This window comes from Rhinolophus hipposideros (assembly GCF_964194185.1).
Source record: "Rhinolophus hipposideros genome assembly, chromosome: 6".
NCBI lineage: Eukaryota > Metazoa > Chordata > Mammalia > Chiroptera > Rhinolophidae > Rhinolophus > Rhinolophus hipposideros.
In genome coordinates, this window is record NC_138052.1 from 72,628,502 (window position 1) to 72,649,152 (window position 20,651).

The following is a 20,651-nucleotide window of genomic DNA, read 5'->3' on the forward strand; positions in this document are numbered from 1 at the left end:
TATTGCTAATTGAAAACTCATCTTTCACTCTTAATTAAAGAAGAAAAAAACAATTAGTTTATACTAAGGAATGTGCCCTCATATTTGTTTTACTTGATTTATTTAAATCTAAAATAACTTGATGCATTTATTTTATACATCTTAGAATTTAACTTGGGTCGTCTACAAGTTTCCAAAGAACTAGTAAATGATGTCATTCTCCCCAAATGGGCTAAGTCAGCTGAAGATTTCATCTATAAACATAGGAAAGCTCTGGTAAGATACTTGTGTTTAGTTATTCGAGAGATTAATTAGATAAAGACATGTGTTTTATAGAGGATAGAATAAAGTATATCTGACTATTAATTTTCTAGATTAATTTGTAATTCATTATATTTGATGTTTAGACAGTATTACATAGTAATTTATTTTGCGGTTATGAATCTTCCAATATAGTAGTTATAGTACAGTCCAGTGGATATAGAGGGGGGAAAATTCAATACCGTTGTATGATAACTATTCCAATCACCAAACTCATGTAGTTTGATGTTTTGCAGTTCATTTGTTTCAGATCTAATAAGGGTAAGTTTTTCTTTTTCTCTGAAGGATTTCAGTAAATTTTTACTAAGATAACTGATTTCTAAATGCCACTTTAAAAATGCTTTTAGCTAAATTTCCAGTTTGGAATTGAAGGACTAGTTTAATGTTGATACAGTATAACTAACTATCTTGCCAGTGATGTGTTTTTTCCCCTCTATAATAGCCCACTTACTTCTCTATCAAAAGTGAAATGTTGCAGACTGCGAAACTAATTAAGTCAATACTTGGAAACGTTCTTTGTCATTAATGCATAATTTATCAAATTTACAAAATTTAGGATTAGATTGTAATACTTTTGTAAGCAATAACCCTATATGCATGAATAAGGAAATGGGGGTGGGGGTGGAGGTGGAATAAAGAATCTCTGAAAAATAATCTGGTACTTATAACTAGGAACTTCTCAGATGCTTTCCTCTATATTATCTATGACATAACAGTAGGGGTCCAAATTTTAGTAAGACATGCTTCTTATTAATAAGATGTTGTAAGTTTTGTTTCAGTTATGTATTGCTATGTAATAAGCTGTTTGAAAATTTAATGGCTTTAAACTATAGCCATTTTATTATCTCTCACAATTCTTTGCGTTAACTGGTCTCAATTGGGCAATTCTGGTCTTGCTTGAGGTTCTCATGCCCTTGGAGTCATACAGCAGCTGAGGCTAGAGTCATCTGGAGGCTTCATTGAGGCATTGGGATGCTGGACTTTTTTCCCTTTCTATATAATCTCAGGATATCTGCTCTTCATATGGTCTCTCTTCCTGGGTAGCCAGACTTCTTACATGGCAGCTCAGGGCTCCCCAAGAGTACAAAAGTGGAAGCTTCCACACTTTCTTATGGCTTAAGGCTGTGAACTGTCACAGCATCACTTCTGCCACCTTGTAATGGTTAAATAGTAACAGGATCAGGGCAGATTCAAAAGGAGGGAAAGTAAACTCTGTCTCTCAATGGTGGAAGTGAGAAAGAACTTGCAACCGTCTTTAATCCACCACACAGAGTCTGCCTTCTGGCCACACATTATTCACATTTTCCAACACGCAAATTATGCATATTTCTTCTCAAGACCCTCCCAAAGTCTCATCTCTTTAAGGCAGGGATTTTTAAACTTTTTTTATAAAGGACCATACAGTAAATATTTTCATTGGCTCTGAAGTGTGTATTAAAATTCTGCCATTGTAGTGCAAAAAAATGGGTGTGGCTGTATTGTACTAATATACAGCAGCTAGTAAGAGTTGGCCCACAGTCAGTAGTTTGCTGATCCCTGCATTAAGGCATGAGGCCTCAAGTCCAGAATCTTGTTACTCATCTAAATCAAATCCATGTGTAGATGAAACTACTCAGGTATGTCTCCTCCTGGATCAGAAGACTGTGAAGTGAAGAAACAAGTTATGTGCCCCCACATAGCAGTCGTGTGACAAGGATAGAACTGTAATATACAGTCTTATTTAAAGAGGGGAGAAAACAAGAGGCACCTAGCAGTAACTAGTTTATAACAATTCAGAATTCCAGCATCTTCTCTCAGTTCCTTTATTATAATGTAGTACTACTACCTGAGAATGTTTCTCCATCGCTCTTTTGTTCTACCCTTGGGCTTTTGGACCACTCCCTCCACCCCACCTGTTTGAGTCATTCCTTCTTTTCCATTGAGAAAAAATTGTCTGTCAGCCTTTCCTAACCATAGTAACTTGGAAGCCAAAGAGCACGCGGTCGGGCGCTCTCTCTCTCTCTCTCTCTCTCTCTCTCTCTCTCTCTCTCTCTCTCTCTCTCTCTCTGTCTCGAAAAATTCTCTTTCAGTCTGAACTAGTATAATTTCTTTTAAAAATTATGAGTTTCTTATGCATCAACTCTATTGGACAAAAACCATTCCACATTACTTTGCAAAACAGTTCTTTATGTTCTTTGGGCTGAGTGGGAGACTACTATAGGGAAATGGTTTTAAAATTCTTGTTAAAAAACAAAATTCAGCTGAGTAAATTTGAAGATCTAATTGGCTTTATTCAGTGATTCAGGATTTGGGCAACATCTCATCTAGCAAATAGAAAAGAGCTCTGAGATGCTATATAAAATGGAAGGCTTTTATAGGCAGAAGAAGACAGAAAAAAAATGTTTCTAAGAGAGTGGATTGTTTTAGGCACGGTCACCTTCCTTTGGGCAGGGGTCTGTTATGCATATTACCTCACTAGTGCTGATCAGGTAATTCCAGATTGACTGGTTAAAGGTCATATTCCTGGGAGAGGCTGAAATTGCAATGAGGTTAGATATTAAGTCTTGGTTTGCTGATGTGGGGCTTAGCACAAGTGACTCCATTTGGGCCAATGTTATTCCCTTTAACATTCTTCATATGTTCTATTTTCTCTTGAGTGCGCTTATGAGGCACAACATTAAATCTCTGAGATCTCAAAAAACTGTTTGATAGCCACACTCAGACTAAACTTTTGCCTGAGGTCATATTTTACTGGTGACACTGATTTGATCATTGACTTAGGCCATTTGTCACTTTGAGAGACTTTGCTCTCTAGTGATCCTGGAAATGAGAAATAATTTTATTTTGAACCCAGCAAGACCTGGCTCCTTTATAGTTTTTGAAATTATGTTTAAAACTCGAACAGTTTTTTTTTGTTTTTTTTTTTAACTCATCTTATTTTTCCCACACTTTATCACAGGCAGCTAAAAGAAGCCAATTATCACTTAACATTCTACCTGGAAATCTCCACCCCCAAATCCACCAGTTCATTGGGTACCCTTTTTTAACTTTCGGGTAACTAAAACATGAGTCCCCCCCTTTTTCCCATCTCCAGTAACAATTTCCTTACTGTCTTTCAAGACACCTTGGAGGGAGCGCTCCAGGAGGTCCCGCAAGCCTTTGCCTGCCACCACGTCCACCTCTTGGTGAAGTGGGGTTGAAGGAGTAATTTGCAGCATCTTTAAATCCACTCCATTTTGGTTTCATTGTTTCCTTGAATTGAATTTCTAGACAACTATTTCAATGGAAATTTCACAACAAAGATGCATTCCAGAGCTATCATAATTTTTTGTTGTTAATACTTGGGCTATTAGAAGATTTGTGTTATTTTCTTCACCTGTTACTTAGAAGATGTGTATGTAGTAAATATCAATAAGTATGTATGCATTGTATGATATAGAATATAGTCAGTATATGTAGTAGATAATGAATAAATTTTTAACATGATTTTGAGATAATTTTATTTATAGTGGTAAGATTTTGAGTAGAAATGTTTAATTTCCTTTTTCTTTTTAAAAGGACCCATCTTTACATTATAGTTGGAAGGTATCTCTATAGTAATTATTGCATTTACACTTCTTCTAGGAGTCTGATTATGTTTCTGCTCATCTTCATGAATGGATAGATCTGATTTTTGGGTATAAACAGAGGGGACCAGCTGCAGTGGAGGCACTCAATGTTTTCTATTACTGTAGTTATGAAGGTATAAGCCTATATTCTTTTTCTCTTGCATTACATTGATAGAAAGTATTATATAATATGTGTTTATGCATGGTATTTTGTACATAACTATTTATCATGAGAAAGACTACATTTAAAAAGTAGTTTTAGTGATCCTTTCTATTTGAAAGATAAGACCTACTTTTGTAAAAAAATAGTAGTTAAGGTGATATGCAGATTTAATTATAAATGCCAATTATTGGTGACATAAAAGTTTTTGATCTCTGGCCATATGTGTCCTACATTAAATACTCAATATTAAATTGTTAACAGACTTTGAAGGAAGACCTTTAGAATTACAAATAACAAATTTTTCAATTGATAAATAAGATGACGTTATTCTAATGTTTATTCACTCAGCGTCAAGATTTTAGGAATGTTTTGAAAGGCTTAAGAAGTAATCTTTCTTTTATAATTCTGCAGTAGAGGTAATAGTTGTAAAGAATGTGAATAGTATGAAATTATATGAATTTGAGCAGAGCCTACATGATTGTTGGTAAACAAACAAGCATGTTTTCATTCCAGAATAGTTTTGTAGGGAGATAGTATACCATGGTGGTTAGAAGCATAGACTTTGAAATCAGACTGACGTTGTGTGGCCAATTACTAGCCATGAAATAATTCATATTACGTATGGCTGGGTATAATCAATTAATTATAATATCACCTTTCCCATCATTTGTTAGGTAAACAGTATTTTATAGCAGCATTTTGTGTGGTTATTACACTTGTTTCAGCTTGACTATCATGAGGTAAACAATTAGGTGTACTATGAGTATAATTTGTATTTTTCCAAGAGAAATGTTTACAGACTACCAGTTAAATTTGTTTAAAATATTTTAGTTCTAAATAGTGGATGGAATTTATTTTTATAAATATTTAATTCTGAAGTTTTACTGTTTATTTAAATTACCTCTTTACAGTAAATTCTTATGAATTAAAGAATGAAATAATATTTTGATGAAACTATACTAATCAATGTCTGATTATTAATCATTTGTGTGGCTTGCTGATTTATTTTCACACTATAATGAGTTGACTGCTTCTGGTTTTAGGAGCTGTAGACTTGGATGCCTTAACAGATGAGAAGGAAAGAAAAGCATTAGAAGGGATGATTAATAATTTTGGGCAAACACCTTGTCAACTTTTAAAGGTAAATCATAAAAATTATTAATTACATAAGAAGTCTAGGATTTAATTGCTGCGGAATAGTACTACCAGTATTTTCAAAGAATTTAATGATTTAAAACCTTATTTCAGAATTAGAATTTGGAAAAAATATATTATCACTTTATAAAAATAGATTTAAATGATTGTTCTATATTGAAATAGCAAAATATTGTAGTCAAAAATCCACATATACCATATTTCCCCGAAAATAAGATCTAACCGGACCATCAACTCTAATGTATCTTTTGAAGCAAAAATTAATTATATAAGACTGGGTCTTATATCGTATAAGACCCGGTATTATGTTATATAATATTATACTATATTATATTACATTATATTATTATATAAGACCCGGTCTTATATTAAAATAAGACCGGGTCTTATATTAATTTTTGCTCCAAAAGACGCATTAGACCTGATGGTCCGACTAGGTCTTATTTTCGGGGAAACACGATACAGTCAATTACTCTTAAATCACAGAGAACTTTATTTACTTAGAAAGCCAATCACCTTATTTTGTTGTTTTTGAGAAAGATAATGGTGAGGTTCAAAGCCCTATCAGGTGAGATATTTCTCCCTTCTTTATTTAAGTGGAGAAGGAACTCTTAATTACCTAACTCTGAATACCAGTTAGATTATTCCATTAAAACTGTCTTTATATTAGGACTTGTTCTATGTGTGTATATATATATATATATATATATATATATATATATATATATAAATATATATTATATATAATATATATAATATATATATTAGTAGGTGACATCTGCCCAAAAGGGGCATTTACCATCCAGAGCACAAACCTAGTCCTAAAACTCAAATTATAGAATACATAACATACAAAATCAAATTATATATATGTTACTATATTTCTTTCTCCATACTAATATCTGAAGTTAAATTAACGTCTTTCTGATTGCTTAGTTTTCAAAGATATCTTGATCTTTGTGGGTATATGAATTTAGAAATGAAGAATACACAATAATATTCCATTTAATAAGTTGATACTTTTTTATGCAAGCACAGTGCTAGGTGATTTACCTAATCCTCACAGTAAATATCCACTTATCCTCATTTTTCAGATGATAAAGCCAAGCCTCATAGAAATTAATACCTAGCATATAACGCCTTAAAGAAATCAAATACTACTTTTTTGAAGTTTACACAACTAGAATGTGACTGGGGCAGGATTTGGATGTATATAACTCCAAAGCCTTTCTACCATCTCATATTTCCTCTGAATTCATGGCTGTAAGCTCCCTTGTTGCACTAGATAGCCTTTCCATGTTCTTATGGACTATTACTTATATCCTAGTTATGACACTTTCTGCCATAGTTAATTGTATATTTATTTGCCTCCCTATATTATAAAATGTTAAAGACTGCAGCCTTCTCTTAAACATTTTTGTATCTTTCTTGCATGTAATATGGGTGCAATAAATATTTGTTGAATTAAAATCTCCACAGATGTTAACAGCAATAGTGTTTCTAAACTCTGGCTTATAGTCAGTTATCAGACTAAGTTTTAATACTATTAAATACTATTCCTTAACAACAGTTTATTTGAAGCCTACAGCATTGGTTGTCACAGAACAGTCCTGCTGACTGAGTCATAAAGCAAAAGTAACAATAAAACAGAACACTTATTTGGGCTTTGAAATAGATCCTGTAGTATTTTTGCACCATAATATTTTTCATGGCTTTTTTTTTTAACAAAAGTAGTGCTGATTGGTTTTTATCACCATAAAAAATTACATAAAAATCAGCCTTTGATTTAAAATAACTGAATAATAATCACATGTATGAATGAGGGCTAAATACTAAAGTACTTATAGCTGTCACATTTATTACCTGTAATCTAATATTTTGTGATAGAGATAAAGAATCAATCCCCTTTAGATAAAATTCTGTTCTGCACTTTAACTGTGCCTTTGGAATGTTAATTTGATTTTTCATTTTCCTTTTATTTATAAAGGTAGTACCAGTCTATGTCTCTGACATTAAAGTTAAGGAAGAGTAATTTATTTGAAAAGAAATGCAGCAATATCTGTAATTTGATTCTGATAGAACTGACATTTCTATCTTATTTCAGGAAGTAAAGATTCACCCTTATAACTTTTTACTTTTGAAGAATGCGTTTAATTTTACCAAACATTTGTTAAACACCTACCATATTTATGATACTGTTCTAGGTATTGAAAATCCATTAATAAGATGTGTTTTCTGATTTTAAGATACCCATTGCTAGTTGGGGAAGACAGACCGAAAACAACTGTATGTAATCCAACATAGAAAGAAATAAGTGCTAAATAAAACTAAATGAATTAATGTACTGAGGAAAATAAGATAAGAAAATAATTAATTCTGACTTAGAAATTTAGGAGGATATATCAGTAAGTAAAACTTTAGAGTAGTAGTAGGGTTTCTCTAGAAATGAAGAGGGTAGGAATTCTGCTGAGGGAATAGTCTAAGCAATGACCTGGAATTGGCAACATTGCATAGTATGCAGTCTATTGTAGTTAGAGCACAGTGTGTATGAAGGAATACAATGAGAGATGTTTTAATATAATTATGAAATTATTTTTTCTTAAAATTATTTTGAAGGAACCACACCCTCCTAGATTATCAGCAGAGGAAGCAGTGCAGAAGCAGACCAAAACAGAGACTTCAACCCTAAACCTATTTCAACACCTCCCTGAACTCAAGTCATTTTTTGTAGAGGTAATATACAACATAGTACTATCAAAAAGTTAATACTATGCACTTCATTGTTCATTCTATTTTTTAATGGAGGAGGTGGATTATAATATTTAATCCAAAATAGTAAATAATTTTGAATTATCTGTTCTTGGGTATTTAAAACAATGTTATTGAAAGCTTTTGTTTGCTACTGAGTGATCGTTTGAACTATTTCTTTTGACTTTACTATTGCACATTTTCCTGGCAAGGAAGAATAAACAATTTAATTTAAATTGTTTTTTGTGACACAGTTACACCGATATTTAGAGGGAGTCTAAAATAACTCAACTATAATGTCTGTTTATATATAAAATGTGGCCCAATAAGTCAGATTGTTAATTCCTAATATCAGGAGTAATCAAGTAAAACAAGATAGTTAATGCTGTAATTGAAAGAGTGTTTTTAAATTCAAATATTTAAATATACATATTGGATTATTTTGAATAATTCAGAATGTGGATGTAAAATGCATTTATACCTATGAATTTGGTTAGGACAGATAATGTTAACTCTTTTGGCAAAAAGGAAAAAATGATGTTAATAAGAATAGTATCGAGGTGTGTATAGAAAAAGCAGTAACTCTCGTGCAGAGGTTGGCCTTAAAGGACCACATAGTACAAATTTGGACTTTGTAGTCCAAAGGCAAAATCAACTTGTGTGTATATATATATATATATATACACACACACACACACACACACATACTTACACGTGTGTGTGTGTGTGTGTGTGTATATATATATATGTATATATCAGCAGCCAAGATTTTTATTGGCTGATCACATCCGTACCCTCTGCCTAGCATATGTAAAAATTCCAGACCCTCAGAAGAAAAGCAGGTGTTCAGCATAAGCCATATTCTTGGTACAGGTATGTACAGTGATTCCCCAAAAATAAGACCTAGCTAGAGCTGGACAATCAGCTCTAATGCATCTTTTGGAGCAAAAATTAATGTAAACCCCGTATTATATACATATTGTATTGTATTATATTATATTGCATTGCATTGTATTGTATTATGTTAATTATATTATATTCCCAGTCTTATTTTACTATAAGACCCGGTCTTATATTAATTTTTGCTCCAAAAGACACATTATAGCTGATTGTCCGGCCAGGTCTTATTTTGGGGGAAACACAGTAGTTTAGTCATAGTGAGCCACCCTCATTACTAAGGACAAGTTTTAAATCAGTGTAAGCAACTCTTTGCCTGCCAAGTTTTCAGATGCCAGCAAAGGGCCAACCTTGCAGACAGGCCTTTCCAAGGAAAGCAGTCTCAGTCCTGCTATGTTAACTCTTTACTGCACATAGGGCAACCCATGACACCCTATTTAACCCATAATCTGATGGACATGTAATACTATATTTATTATGTAATGCTGATAAAATTATTTTCATCATGTCTAATCATTTGTGAATTTATGTTGTTTATAATTCATTATTTAGTTCACGTAAAGTTCTTAGAATATCACCTGGCACATAGCATGAACCTAATAATATTAGGTTATAATTTTAGGTTATAATTTACCTAATAAATGTTAGCTATATTTTGTGAACTGTTGTCACATCAAGAGCCTTAGTTCCAATCATTGTTCTCTTTTATATTGTAATAAGATAATGGCGAATGATTTCTGGGGAACTATCTTTATTTTCTGGTCCTATCGTTGTGGCTTGGAATGCCTCAGTTAATGGAATGGATCTATTTTTTTGAATGTTAAACCCGAAATGAAATTTTTATAAAATATAATCAAATTTCCCATTTGACTTATTTGAGAAATGTACGATTTTATGGTCTGTATTTTCTGTTTTATGTTCATGTCAGTATGGCCAGCAAAAAGGAAAGATCCTAAACAGCTAATGCTCCTTGAGCTCTACATCTCTGTTTAACAGCAGAGTAGTGGAACACAAGGAGGTGATAGGTTTCCGAAGTTCCAAGTATGCCATTCAAACATGATACATAATTCTTTTCCTACATTTAAAATTAAATGATAATATGTTTTGATAGAGTAAAATGCTGTATCACAGGGTTCATTCCTGTTTAAAGAAATAGAAGTTTTCAATAGTTTGCACCTAATAAAGATAAGCAGAATCAGCCACTGAACTTCTATCTTTTATTTCATAGGGAATTAGTGATGGAATTCCACTAATAAAGGCCATTGTCCCCAAAAATCAGTCTCGTTCTTTTATGACTCAAGGCAGTCCTGAGTTACTGGTAAGTTGATTTACACCATTTTCACATTGCTGTATCTATAGCCATTACAACTTAAAAACTAAAAATAAATAAATTTTTAAGCCTTTAAAAAAAAACTTTTTTAATAGAATTTGACCAAGTATAAAAATGTGTCTTCTATTCACATTGCTTTTATTTTAAGTAATTTCTATAATTCTGGAGTTAATCTGGAATAATAAATATGTGAAAATACCAGGAAGTTTTATACAAGAAAAATAGGATATAACACCTTTTTAGATATTAAAGTTTATCATAAAGCAGTAATAATAATGAAAATGAGAGCTAATACAGAATTGATTAAGGTTTACATGTAGGACATGTTTGTGAGTACTTTACATGATGAATTTTGTTATTTAATCCACCTAACAATCTTGTGAGAAAGGCAGTTTTAAAGTTTCTCTTCTACAGTTGGGAAATTAAAACTCAGAATTGACTTGCTCAATGTCACAGAGCTAGCAAGTAAGGGATCTGGGACCCGGCACAGAGACCAAAACCTAGGTCTGTGTTATTCTAGTTTTGTCACTTTGAAATTATAAAAATAAAATAAGTATAGCAGCGTGAACAGTAGAGATCCAAAATTAGACCTATTTTTCTAATTATGCATATTGTGTGTTTACTCAGAAAAAAAGATTGAGAAAGATACAAAAATAATAATAGTACCTTTTGAGTGGTAGAATTTTTCAGATTTTTCAGATTTAATACCTGAATTTTTCACGGTATCTGATTTTTCTTTTTGTTTGGTAACCTAATGGGGAAATGCTTTTCATTTTTAAATGAAAATATTCACTGACTTTCACTAAGAAGGGTAATCTTAACAATTCATAAGTTCTACTTGATTTGTGTTCTAAATGATGTATGTCATATTTATGTGGTAAGACTTGACTGTACTTCTGACTGCCAACTAATAGATGTTAATAAACTGAAAAACAATGAGGAAAACAAATCTCACTAAAGAAAGATGCATTGGACAACTTTTCTTGCAATAACCTAAACAAAGAACTTTTCCATTTAAATTAGTTTTAGATGTTTTTTTAATATGTTTCATGTTTTAAGTACATAATCCTGCATTTTCCCCTAAATGCTGACATCATGTGGGTATTTGGTTATTCTGTGCTTCTTTCTTTAGTCTTTCATTTAATTTTTATCTTCATATTTTTCCCCCCAGATAACAGTAAGCATGAATTATGTTATTGGAACCCATGGATGGCTGCCTTATGACAGAAACATTTCTAATTACTTTACGTTCATCAAGGATCAATCTGTGACAAATCCAAAGTAAGTAAATGAAGATTTAAAGCAAATCAGGTACAGGCAGTATCCTATTGTCAGGAAAAACAAATAAATAGGTTGATCGTTTCATTTTGAAAGTAATATTGCAGCCATCCAGATTTTCTTTTATTTTCTCCTTTCCTCATTCCATCGTTTCTGTCTTTCTCCCTTCCCTCCTTCTTCCTTTCTTCTCTCTTTCCCTTCCCCTGACTTGATATTGGCTTCCAGACAAAATAATTACTATCAGAGCATTATGGAAGCAAAAATTATTATGCATAGTTTTTATGCTTAATTGTATTTTTATTGTACAATATTATTTAAAATAATAGTGTGTTTTATATAATAAGGATTTATTATTTACCTTAGTTATTTTTTTAAATATCCAAAGGTTACATTTTAAGTTCAGATGATGTTTCCCTTACTCTGAGTTATTTTAGCTATATGTTTATTAGAGGCAATGTCTTTTGTTTTCATCCTACGTAGGACTTAGTACTGTTGTGCTTTGCACAAAGCATACCTTCAGTAAATTAATATTGAATAATAAAGGTCTAGAGGTGAAGTGTTAGAATTGGCCCTCATTTTCTGTACACACACTGAAGTATAATCACTTCTTTGTGTCTTTCTGCAGAATCTAGATTGGCCAATTGCAGAGATAGTTCAATGGGAAGCAGATAAAATCCATATGCTTTCTTTGATGGGAATGCAAAATTATCTTCTTGAGTACTGTTATATACACATATGTCAGCCTATGTAGTAGATCCCTTCTTTCAGTTTATTTCCAACATTACTGGTCCTAGTATATCCTATCTTGTGTATATACTTTGAGGCTATTCTTTACAGAATTAACAATCTTACTAAATTGGCTGTAAAAAGCAAGATTTAAATCTTCACACCTTCACCTATCTCAACTACTTATGCTTAGCCATTAAGACTGTTATATAAATTTTTATTTTTATGAATAAATAAGATTAATGTGTTTTTTGAAAGTCTTTATCATTTATTAACATAACATTTCAAATTGAACATTGAACAAACTTATTTTTTTAGAGACATTTAAAAATAATTAAGTCTAAATGATCTTTTAAGGAAAAGTCTAATATTTAATTGTGTTTACAGAACTCAGCGTAGTGTGAATGGTCCTTTTGCTCCAGGACTGGAGATCACTTCTAAACTATTTATAGTATCACATGATGCGAAGTTGCTTTTCAGTGCTGGACACTGGGATAATAGCATTCAAGTGATGTCACTTACAAAAGGCAAAATTATTTCACACAATATCAGACATATGGGTAAGCATTAACTTTTTTCCACCCCCAAATCAAAAATTTCTCTATTTTTTTATAGCTATAAAAGTAGTACATCCTCCTCATAAAAAATACATTAAATTTTACTTTTGAAGCTTACTGTACTTTTTGATACAACAGTGTTATGAATATTATATGCTTTCCTTAAGAATGCCTAATATATTTTGGGTATATTAAGCACCATGCACAGCTTTATAGTATCTGGAAGATGTTAGGCTAAGTCTTTTTAAAAATTGATAGAAATAAGAATTTTAAGATAAAATGGTAAAAAAAATTGTCATAGTTGACTAAGGCATCAGCTGCCCTATTGTTAATAGTAAAACATGAAAGTGATAAAATTGTTGAATGTACTTTAACCTGCTACTCTTTAGTGTCTGTCTTCATTACAAGAATAAAACATGGACTAAATCTTTTCCTAGTAAACCCAATAGGAAAGGGAAATGGAGTCTGCTGCTAATTCTGTACCAGTGACTCCTAAGATATCACTTAGCTCAGGATTGTACAGTTTAGTAAAAATGTATTTTATATTGTGAATTTACAGTGTAATATGTACTATTTTGGTTAAGGTCACATATTGTATAGGATTGCAGTGCCCAGTGGGAGTAGAAGGTGAAGCGGGATGAGAGAACAGACAAGCATATCAGAACTCACTGGGGGCCCATTTCAAGCTTTCTGATCTGCTGCCAAGATTCTGACAGGCATTTTCCCACCTCTTCTCCCTCAAAGAAGGGTGGCCTCAAAGAAAGTTCTCCTATGCCATTTTAATACTTCTGCTTTTGTGTTACTCTTACCCAGTGCTTTTCCAGTGCCAGTCCTGTATTTCTCCTTTAGAACAACTAATTTAGTAAGAGTTGAAACTTAAACTAAAATTGCCCTTTTCTGTTTCAGCAAAACCCAAGATATTTTATTTAAAAAAATATTTTTTTCCTTACAGATATTGTGACTTGTTTAGCTACTGATTACTGTGGCATACATTTGATTTCTGGTTCCAGAGATACTACATGTATGGTATGGCAAATAACACAACAGGTAGTTATACATTTAAATACTCTTTGCTTAGATCAGAGATTCACCCCAGGTGTACTGTTGAGATTTTCTAATAGAGTAGTGAATTCTGGCATTAAATGATTATTTGAGCTCCTTTGCATTCTTTTATCTCTATTCTGTCCTGTCCTAATCACCACGTTTTTTCCCTAGGTTTATAGTCTGATTCATGGTCTTACCCCGTATTACTTTCCAAAAACTCCTCCTTGTTAACCTTTTCTAGGAAAACAATTATTTTTTTGTCTTATTAACATAATATTATTCCTATTTTTTTTTCAGGTGGGAGTACTAGAAAATATAGATTTATAATTTTCATCAACCTTATTGTACTCAATAATGTTGGCTCAAGCAAATAGCTTTTATTTATAGCTTGTGGATTTTCTACTTTGTAAATACGCTTTCTCTCACTTCAATTTTATAAAAATATTAACTAAAGATTCTCTTGTAATACTTTTCTTGTTTTATTTTTTTATATTTCAATCTTTAATACATTGGTAATTAGTTTTTCTGTTTTATAATATAGAATGTATATTTGGTATAATATGTACACATAGTCTGTCTAATAGAACATGTATAGAATACAGAATATATATTCAATAACAATATAAGGTATAAAAATATATGATTTTGTTTATTTCTGGGTGGAAAGTCACTTATACCAACATAAATGTTACCCACTGAATTGGATCTTTTGTAGATTCTAGACTTACCGATTTCTGTCAACTCCAAAGTATTTTTATTTTAGAAGTTTAATATTACCTGCTAAGGCAAATCCCCTCTCACTGTGTTTCCTTTTAAAAAGTATGTTCTCTGCTATTCTTAGTATGAGTATTTATTCTTCCATATAAACTTTAAAAATATTTTGACCATATCCTCCTTAAAAAAAACCCTCTGTTTTAGTCTTAATGAAATCATATTCAATTTATATGTTAATTTGGTATGGATTGACATTTTTATAATTATTCCTATCCAGAAATGGGAAATGTCTTTCCATGTTTGTTTTAGTTCTTTTTTTTTAATGTCCTTTGATAAAATTTTTTGATCACTTTTTTCCATTTATATTTAAATGGAAAAATATATATACTTTTATATAGTTTATTTATTTTATATACTATAATGTATATAGTATATAAAATAAATATACTTTGTTATGTTTATTTGTAATTATCATATTTTATATAGTTTATTTTATATACTATAATATAGTATATAAAATAAATATACTTTGTTATATTTATTTGTAATTATATTTTTATACTGTTTTGGTGGAATTTTAAAAATCGTTTTTATTTCTAAGTGATTATTGCTAGTATTTTAAAAAACTTTCAATTTCTATGCAGTTATTGTGTAAATAATAATTTTTACCAAATCCTCTTATCCAGCTCTTATAATTATTAGTATTTCTTGGATTTTCTGAAAATAAAAGTGTTTTTTTTCTTTTCCAATATACTAATTACAGTGGTACCTAGGTTTTCTAATGTAATCCATTCTGGAACACTGTTCGAGTTCAGAAACCGAGGTATGGTTTCCCCATAGAAAGAAAATTGATTAATCTGTTCCAGACCTTTAAAATCAACCCCTAAAACTGCAAATTTGGCATGAATTTTACTATCTAATGATAACATAGATCCATAAAATTTACGGCGTACATAAACTAAAATGTTCGTTAATGGAGATGTTCGAAAACCGAGGTACCACTGTATTTCATTTTGTTATCCTGTTACATTATTACCTAATGCAATAATGTAAGCAAATTATAGTGAGCATCCCTTGTCTAATGTCTGATTTTGATGAAAGTGCCTTCACCACTGTGCCATTTAGTACTGTTTGCTATTGGGTTTCACTAGCTGTGTTTTTAAACATTTTAGTAGTTACCTTCTTTCTATTTTTTTCTTTTGGTAACTTTTTAGTTTTAATACAATTTCAATTTACAGAAAAGTTACAAAAATAGTATATTTATTGCCATTTATCGTAGCATTTTATTCTAATCTCTATCTCCCAGCATCTTATTTTCTTTTTCTGAACAATTTTAAAGTTGGAGACATCATGTTCCTTTACTGCTAAACACTTCAGTGTGTATTTTCTAAGAACAAATATATTCTTATGCATAACTACAGTATAATTATCAAAATCAGAACATTTAACATTTATATAATACCGTTACCTAATCCACAGTCCATGTTCTAATTTTGTCAGTAGTACCAACAGTTTCCCAGTTTTTCTTCTTTTTTTCATTTATAGTTTTTCTCTTTTTCTTAATGTACTGTATTATGTTGATAAGTGGCCTAGGTTTGAACTATACTTGAATTCTTGTAATAAACTCATGTAATTCATAGTATATTGTTATATTTTACTATAGGAGTTTATTTGCTAGTGCTTTAATTATTTCTTTTTTTAAAAAATGTATTGGGGTGACAATTATTAGTAAAATTACATAGATTTCAGGTGTACAATTCTGTATTACATCATCTATAAATCCCATTGTGTGTTCACCACCCAGAGTCAGTTCTCCTTCCATCACCATGTATTTGATTCCCCCTACCCTCATACCATGTATTTGATTCCCCCTACCCTCATCGCTTTATTTCTGTCCTCGTAAGTGAAATCTGTTTTTGTTCTGTCTTTACCATGTTTAGTATTGGGATATGCAACCTTTATAAAATGAATTTGAAAAAGGTCCATCTTTCTCTGTAACTTCAATAGCTTAAATAATATAGGAAGGACCTGATTTTTAAAAATTAGGTAGAGTGCATTAAGCACTCAGACACTCTTAGAGGAAGATCTATGTGTCCCATTGATCACATAATATGGTGAATTAATCCACATAATATGGTGCAGGTAAAAGATCTGAACAGAGTTATCTAGGATAATCATAACAAATACCATGGTAACTACTCAAACATTCTATATTATAGAAAGTAATGTACAAACAAAGCATGCTAAAAGCAGATGAAGAAAGAATCTTCTTTCTTCTGGAAGAATACAACTCAACTGGAGAGAGATTCCTGCAATAATATTATGATATTAGAAGAACATAATAAGAGTACTGATTCAGTAAAATAGGACCTCAAAGGTGAAATTATAGAATAGCATTTTAAGACGAAAAGGGGAGATTGCAGAAGAATCAAACAGATATTAAAACCAATAGATTACAAATATAATAAGTAAATCCAAAGTAGAAACAGCAAGAAACAGATTTGATCTGAAAATAAAATCACCAGCATGGAAAATAATATTAATGTAATAATCAAAGTGAGTTACACATGTAAAAACAAAAGAATTAAAGAAATTAGGAAAAGAATGATATAGAAATCAGACCAATCAGCATACAGATAATTGATGTCCCTGAAATAGGTACTCCAATAAATGAAAAAGAGAAAGTATTCAGAAATATGATACTAAAAGTTTCTTTGAAGTGAAGTAAGAATAAATCTGTAGATGAATAGGGCAAACAATATACTTATTTAAATTAATCTAAAATCATCAACTTTGAAACTATTCAGATTAAGTTTTTGAACTACCAAAGATTAAGAATAATCTGAGAATCCAAGGAAAAACAAGAATGAATACTACTGTGAATAAACTCAGTGGTAAGAACTAGTTGCGATGTTAGTTTGTAGTTAAACAGTTTAAATACAGCATAATTCTTTTCATAGAAAGCAGCCTACAAGAAAGTTACCTTTGCTTTTTTGTTTTAATATTAGGGAGGTGTTCCTGTGGGTTTAGCATCTAAACCCTTTCAGATTCTGTACGGACACACTGATGAGGTATTGAGTGTCGGCATCAGCACTGAGCTAGACATGGCAGTGTCAGGATCAAGGGTAAGATTTCACTTTTAAGAAATGCTAAATTTTTACATAAATTTAGAAGCAGTATTTATAATTAAATCTTTTTCTGTGGGAATTGGTAAAAGTATATATATTTTATACTATGTTTTTGTAGGACATTGCGAAAGTAGAATAATATAGAAAGGAAAAAGAGACTGTATTCTATTTTAGAAAGTTACCGGTCTTATTAGTTAAGGGAAGAGGGCATTTTATGAAGTAAAACACTCTTTGAAATTTCAAGGTTGGAATTTTTCCTTAAGTAAATATGTCCTTGGTGGAATAATTATTTTCTCAGTTTCCCACATTTCTTTATTCGGCCCACTTTTTTTTTTTTTTCCTATTTTGGTATTTTTTTTGGTCTTTTTAATTTTCTAATATTTTCTGTGTGTAGGATGGCACTGTGATTATACATACTATTCAGAAAGGTCAATACATGAGGACTTTACGGCCACCTTGTGAGAGTTCTTTGCTCCTGACCATTCCCAACTTGGCTATATCTTGGGAAGGGCATATTGTCATCTACTCCAGCATTGAAGAAAAGACCACCCCCAAGGTATCTAACAGTTTCATACAGTATGGCTAGACTATCTGCAATCTTGTCTTTTCCTTCCCACATTGTATATATGAGACGTTTGAAGAAGGAAAGAACACCATATTTTAAAAAGGATGTTTTCCTTTCATCATTCAGTTTGTTCATTCCTTACCATTACCCTATCACAATCTTGCACTCGTGTTTATATTTTGTTTTAGGGATTTCTATTGGCCTATGTAATATATGATTTCAAAAATGATTTCTGATTATGTGGGACTTCATAAATTTAAGTGGAAATTATAACCAAATTAAATTCTTTTCACACAAACCAGAATACAAGTAAAGAAGCCATGAATTTTATGTTTATTTTCCTTTAGGTGATAAAACTTTTTAAAAATTAAGAGAATCTATTTGTTTTGTTTTAAAAATGTAGAGTTTTTTGGGTACTGGATGAGATTTTAATTCTTTTGGAGGAATGAGAGTTCTTCAATATTTATTTACCTGGCAATCTGATTTGAAATCACTTTAATAATATTGCCCATGCACTTTCTCTTTAAATATAACCATAATTTATTCCAATATTTTAAACCCAAAAAATCATTGTGTTATAGTCATAGTTTTAATTAACAATATTAAAACTGCATTTTGAGTTGAGACCATTAAATTTCTTCATCTAATATTTGCAGGATAAGAATGCATTGCATCTGTTTTCTGTAAATGGAAAGTATCTAGGATCTCAAGTTCTGAAGGAACAAGTATCAGATATATGTATAATTGGACAACATATTGTCATGGGAAGTTTACAAGGATTCCTGTCCATAAGAGATCTCCAAAGGTAATTAATAATAATTATTGCAGTAGCACTTAAGTGGTAGGTAGTACTTTCAATCTAGAGTGGAAATCAGCAATCTAAGATGTCTGATCTTTTGGTTTATCATTTATTATGAACATGTCTTTTTTGGCAACTAGGAAAAAAAACGGGGAAGCTAAAGTATTCCTGAATTAGTAAATAAAATATACACGTACATTTTTTAAGTTGTAGAAAATTTTATGCTATGTATATTTTACCACAATTAAAAAAATTCTTTTTAAATAACCAGCCTGGATTATGGATTTTATGATTTGTCCAATTACGGTTTGAATTTTTACAAACTAAAGTTAGGATTTAAAAAAATTTTTTTTAATTGTGGTAAAACGAACTTAATTATTTTTAAGGCTAATGTATCTTTTCGTGACTGAGTATGTGTGTGTATAAAGTTGTGGAGGATCTTTTGTTATTTAATGCAGTGGAAGAGAAGGATGTTGGAATAGTGGATATGTTTTATGTTTTCTATATATATTTTCCTATAAAAGAAAGTCTTATATAAAAGAAAAATACAGTCTTTTTTTCCCTTTGTAAAAGACTGATTGTGGCTTATTTATACTCCTCAAACTATCTTGAACACTCCCCAAATCCTTGCTTATAAATCATTTTCTGGGCCAAGGTGTTCTGTCTCAACTACATTCAATCAGAATCACTTTTGTACCAAAATTCCTTTCTTATTTTTGTATTTTCCTTCTCATTTTTATCTTTCTCCTGTGGTAGAGTATTGAGCCCCCATCCTAATCATATCGTTCCAACATTTTGTTTTGCAATGCTAATTTCAGGATATTGTAAAGAAAATCCTAAATTAGATAAATCGATGGGATATATTATCAGGTTAGTGTAGAACATATCATCATAAGACTCTTTGTTCTCTAACTATAAAAGCTGTGGGCATTTTTCATAATGGGGTATTATAATTTATATCATATTATATTTTTCAATATATGTTATTTTATATATTTTACATTTATATGTTTTTTGTTACATATTTTTTGATTAAACATAGTATTTTATTTTTTATTTATATTAAATTTATTGGAGTGACATTGGTTAATAAAACTATGTATGTTTCAAGTGTGCAATTCTATAATACATCATCTATATATTGCATTACATGTTCAAAGTCAAATCTCCTTCTGTCACCATATATTTGACCCCCTTTACCCTCTTCTACCTCCCTTCCTCGCTTTCTTGCCCTCTGGGTAACCACTAAACTGTTTACCATGTCTATCCGTTTTTTCTTGTTTGTCTTGTTTGTTTCTTGCTTTTAGTTTTATATCCCAACATATGAGTGAAATCATGGTTCTTGACTTTCTGTCTGACTTATTTTACTTACCATAATAATCTCAAGATCTATCCATGTTATCGCAAATGGCGGTATTTTATCTTTTCTTATGGTCCAGTAATATTCCAGTGTGTGTGTGTGTGTGTGTGTGTGTGTGTGTGTGTGTATCTCACATTTTTTTTATCCAGTCATCTATCGAAGGGCACTTTGGTTGTTTCCATGTCTTTGCCACCATGAATAATGCTGCAATGAACATAGGGGTACATATATCTTTATGGATAAATGTTTTCAGATTTTTGGGGTAGATACCCTAACGAGGGAATGCTGGGTCATATGTTA

General features: G+C 31.2%; 1 protein-coding gene across 3 annotated transcripts in view; it reads left to right on the plus strand.

Annotated features, from left to right (window-relative positions):
• The window catches only part of NBEAL1 (neurobeachin like 1), a 145,976-nt gene that overhangs the window by 116,436 nt on the left and 8,889 nt on the right, over positions 1 to 20,651 (plus strand). For all 3 annotated transcript variants that reach the window (XM_081051454.1, XM_081051453.1, XM_081051455.1), the window contains 11 exons: positions 146 to 255; positions 3,904 to 4,021; positions 5,094 to 5,191; positions 7,822 to 7,938; positions 10,079 to 10,168; positions 11,352 to 11,461; positions 12,572 to 12,744; positions 13,694 to 13,788; positions 17,508 to 17,624; positions 18,022 to 18,183; positions 18,849 to 18,997. In XM_081051454.1, coding sequence (XP_080907580.1) covers positions 146 to 255; positions 3,904 to 4,021; positions 5,094 to 5,191; positions 7,822 to 7,938; positions 10,079 to 10,168; positions 11,352 to 11,461; positions 12,572 to 12,744; positions 13,694 to 13,788; positions 17,508 to 17,624; positions 18,022 to 18,183; positions 18,849 to 18,997 — 1,339 coding nt within the window. The remainder of the gene's footprint in view (positions 1 to 145; positions 256 to 3,903; positions 4,022 to 5,093; positions 5,192 to 7,821; positions 7,939 to 10,078; positions 10,169 to 11,351; positions 11,462 to 12,571; positions 12,745 to 13,693; positions 13,789 to 17,507; positions 17,625 to 18,021; positions 18,184 to 18,848; positions 18,998 to 20,651) is intronic.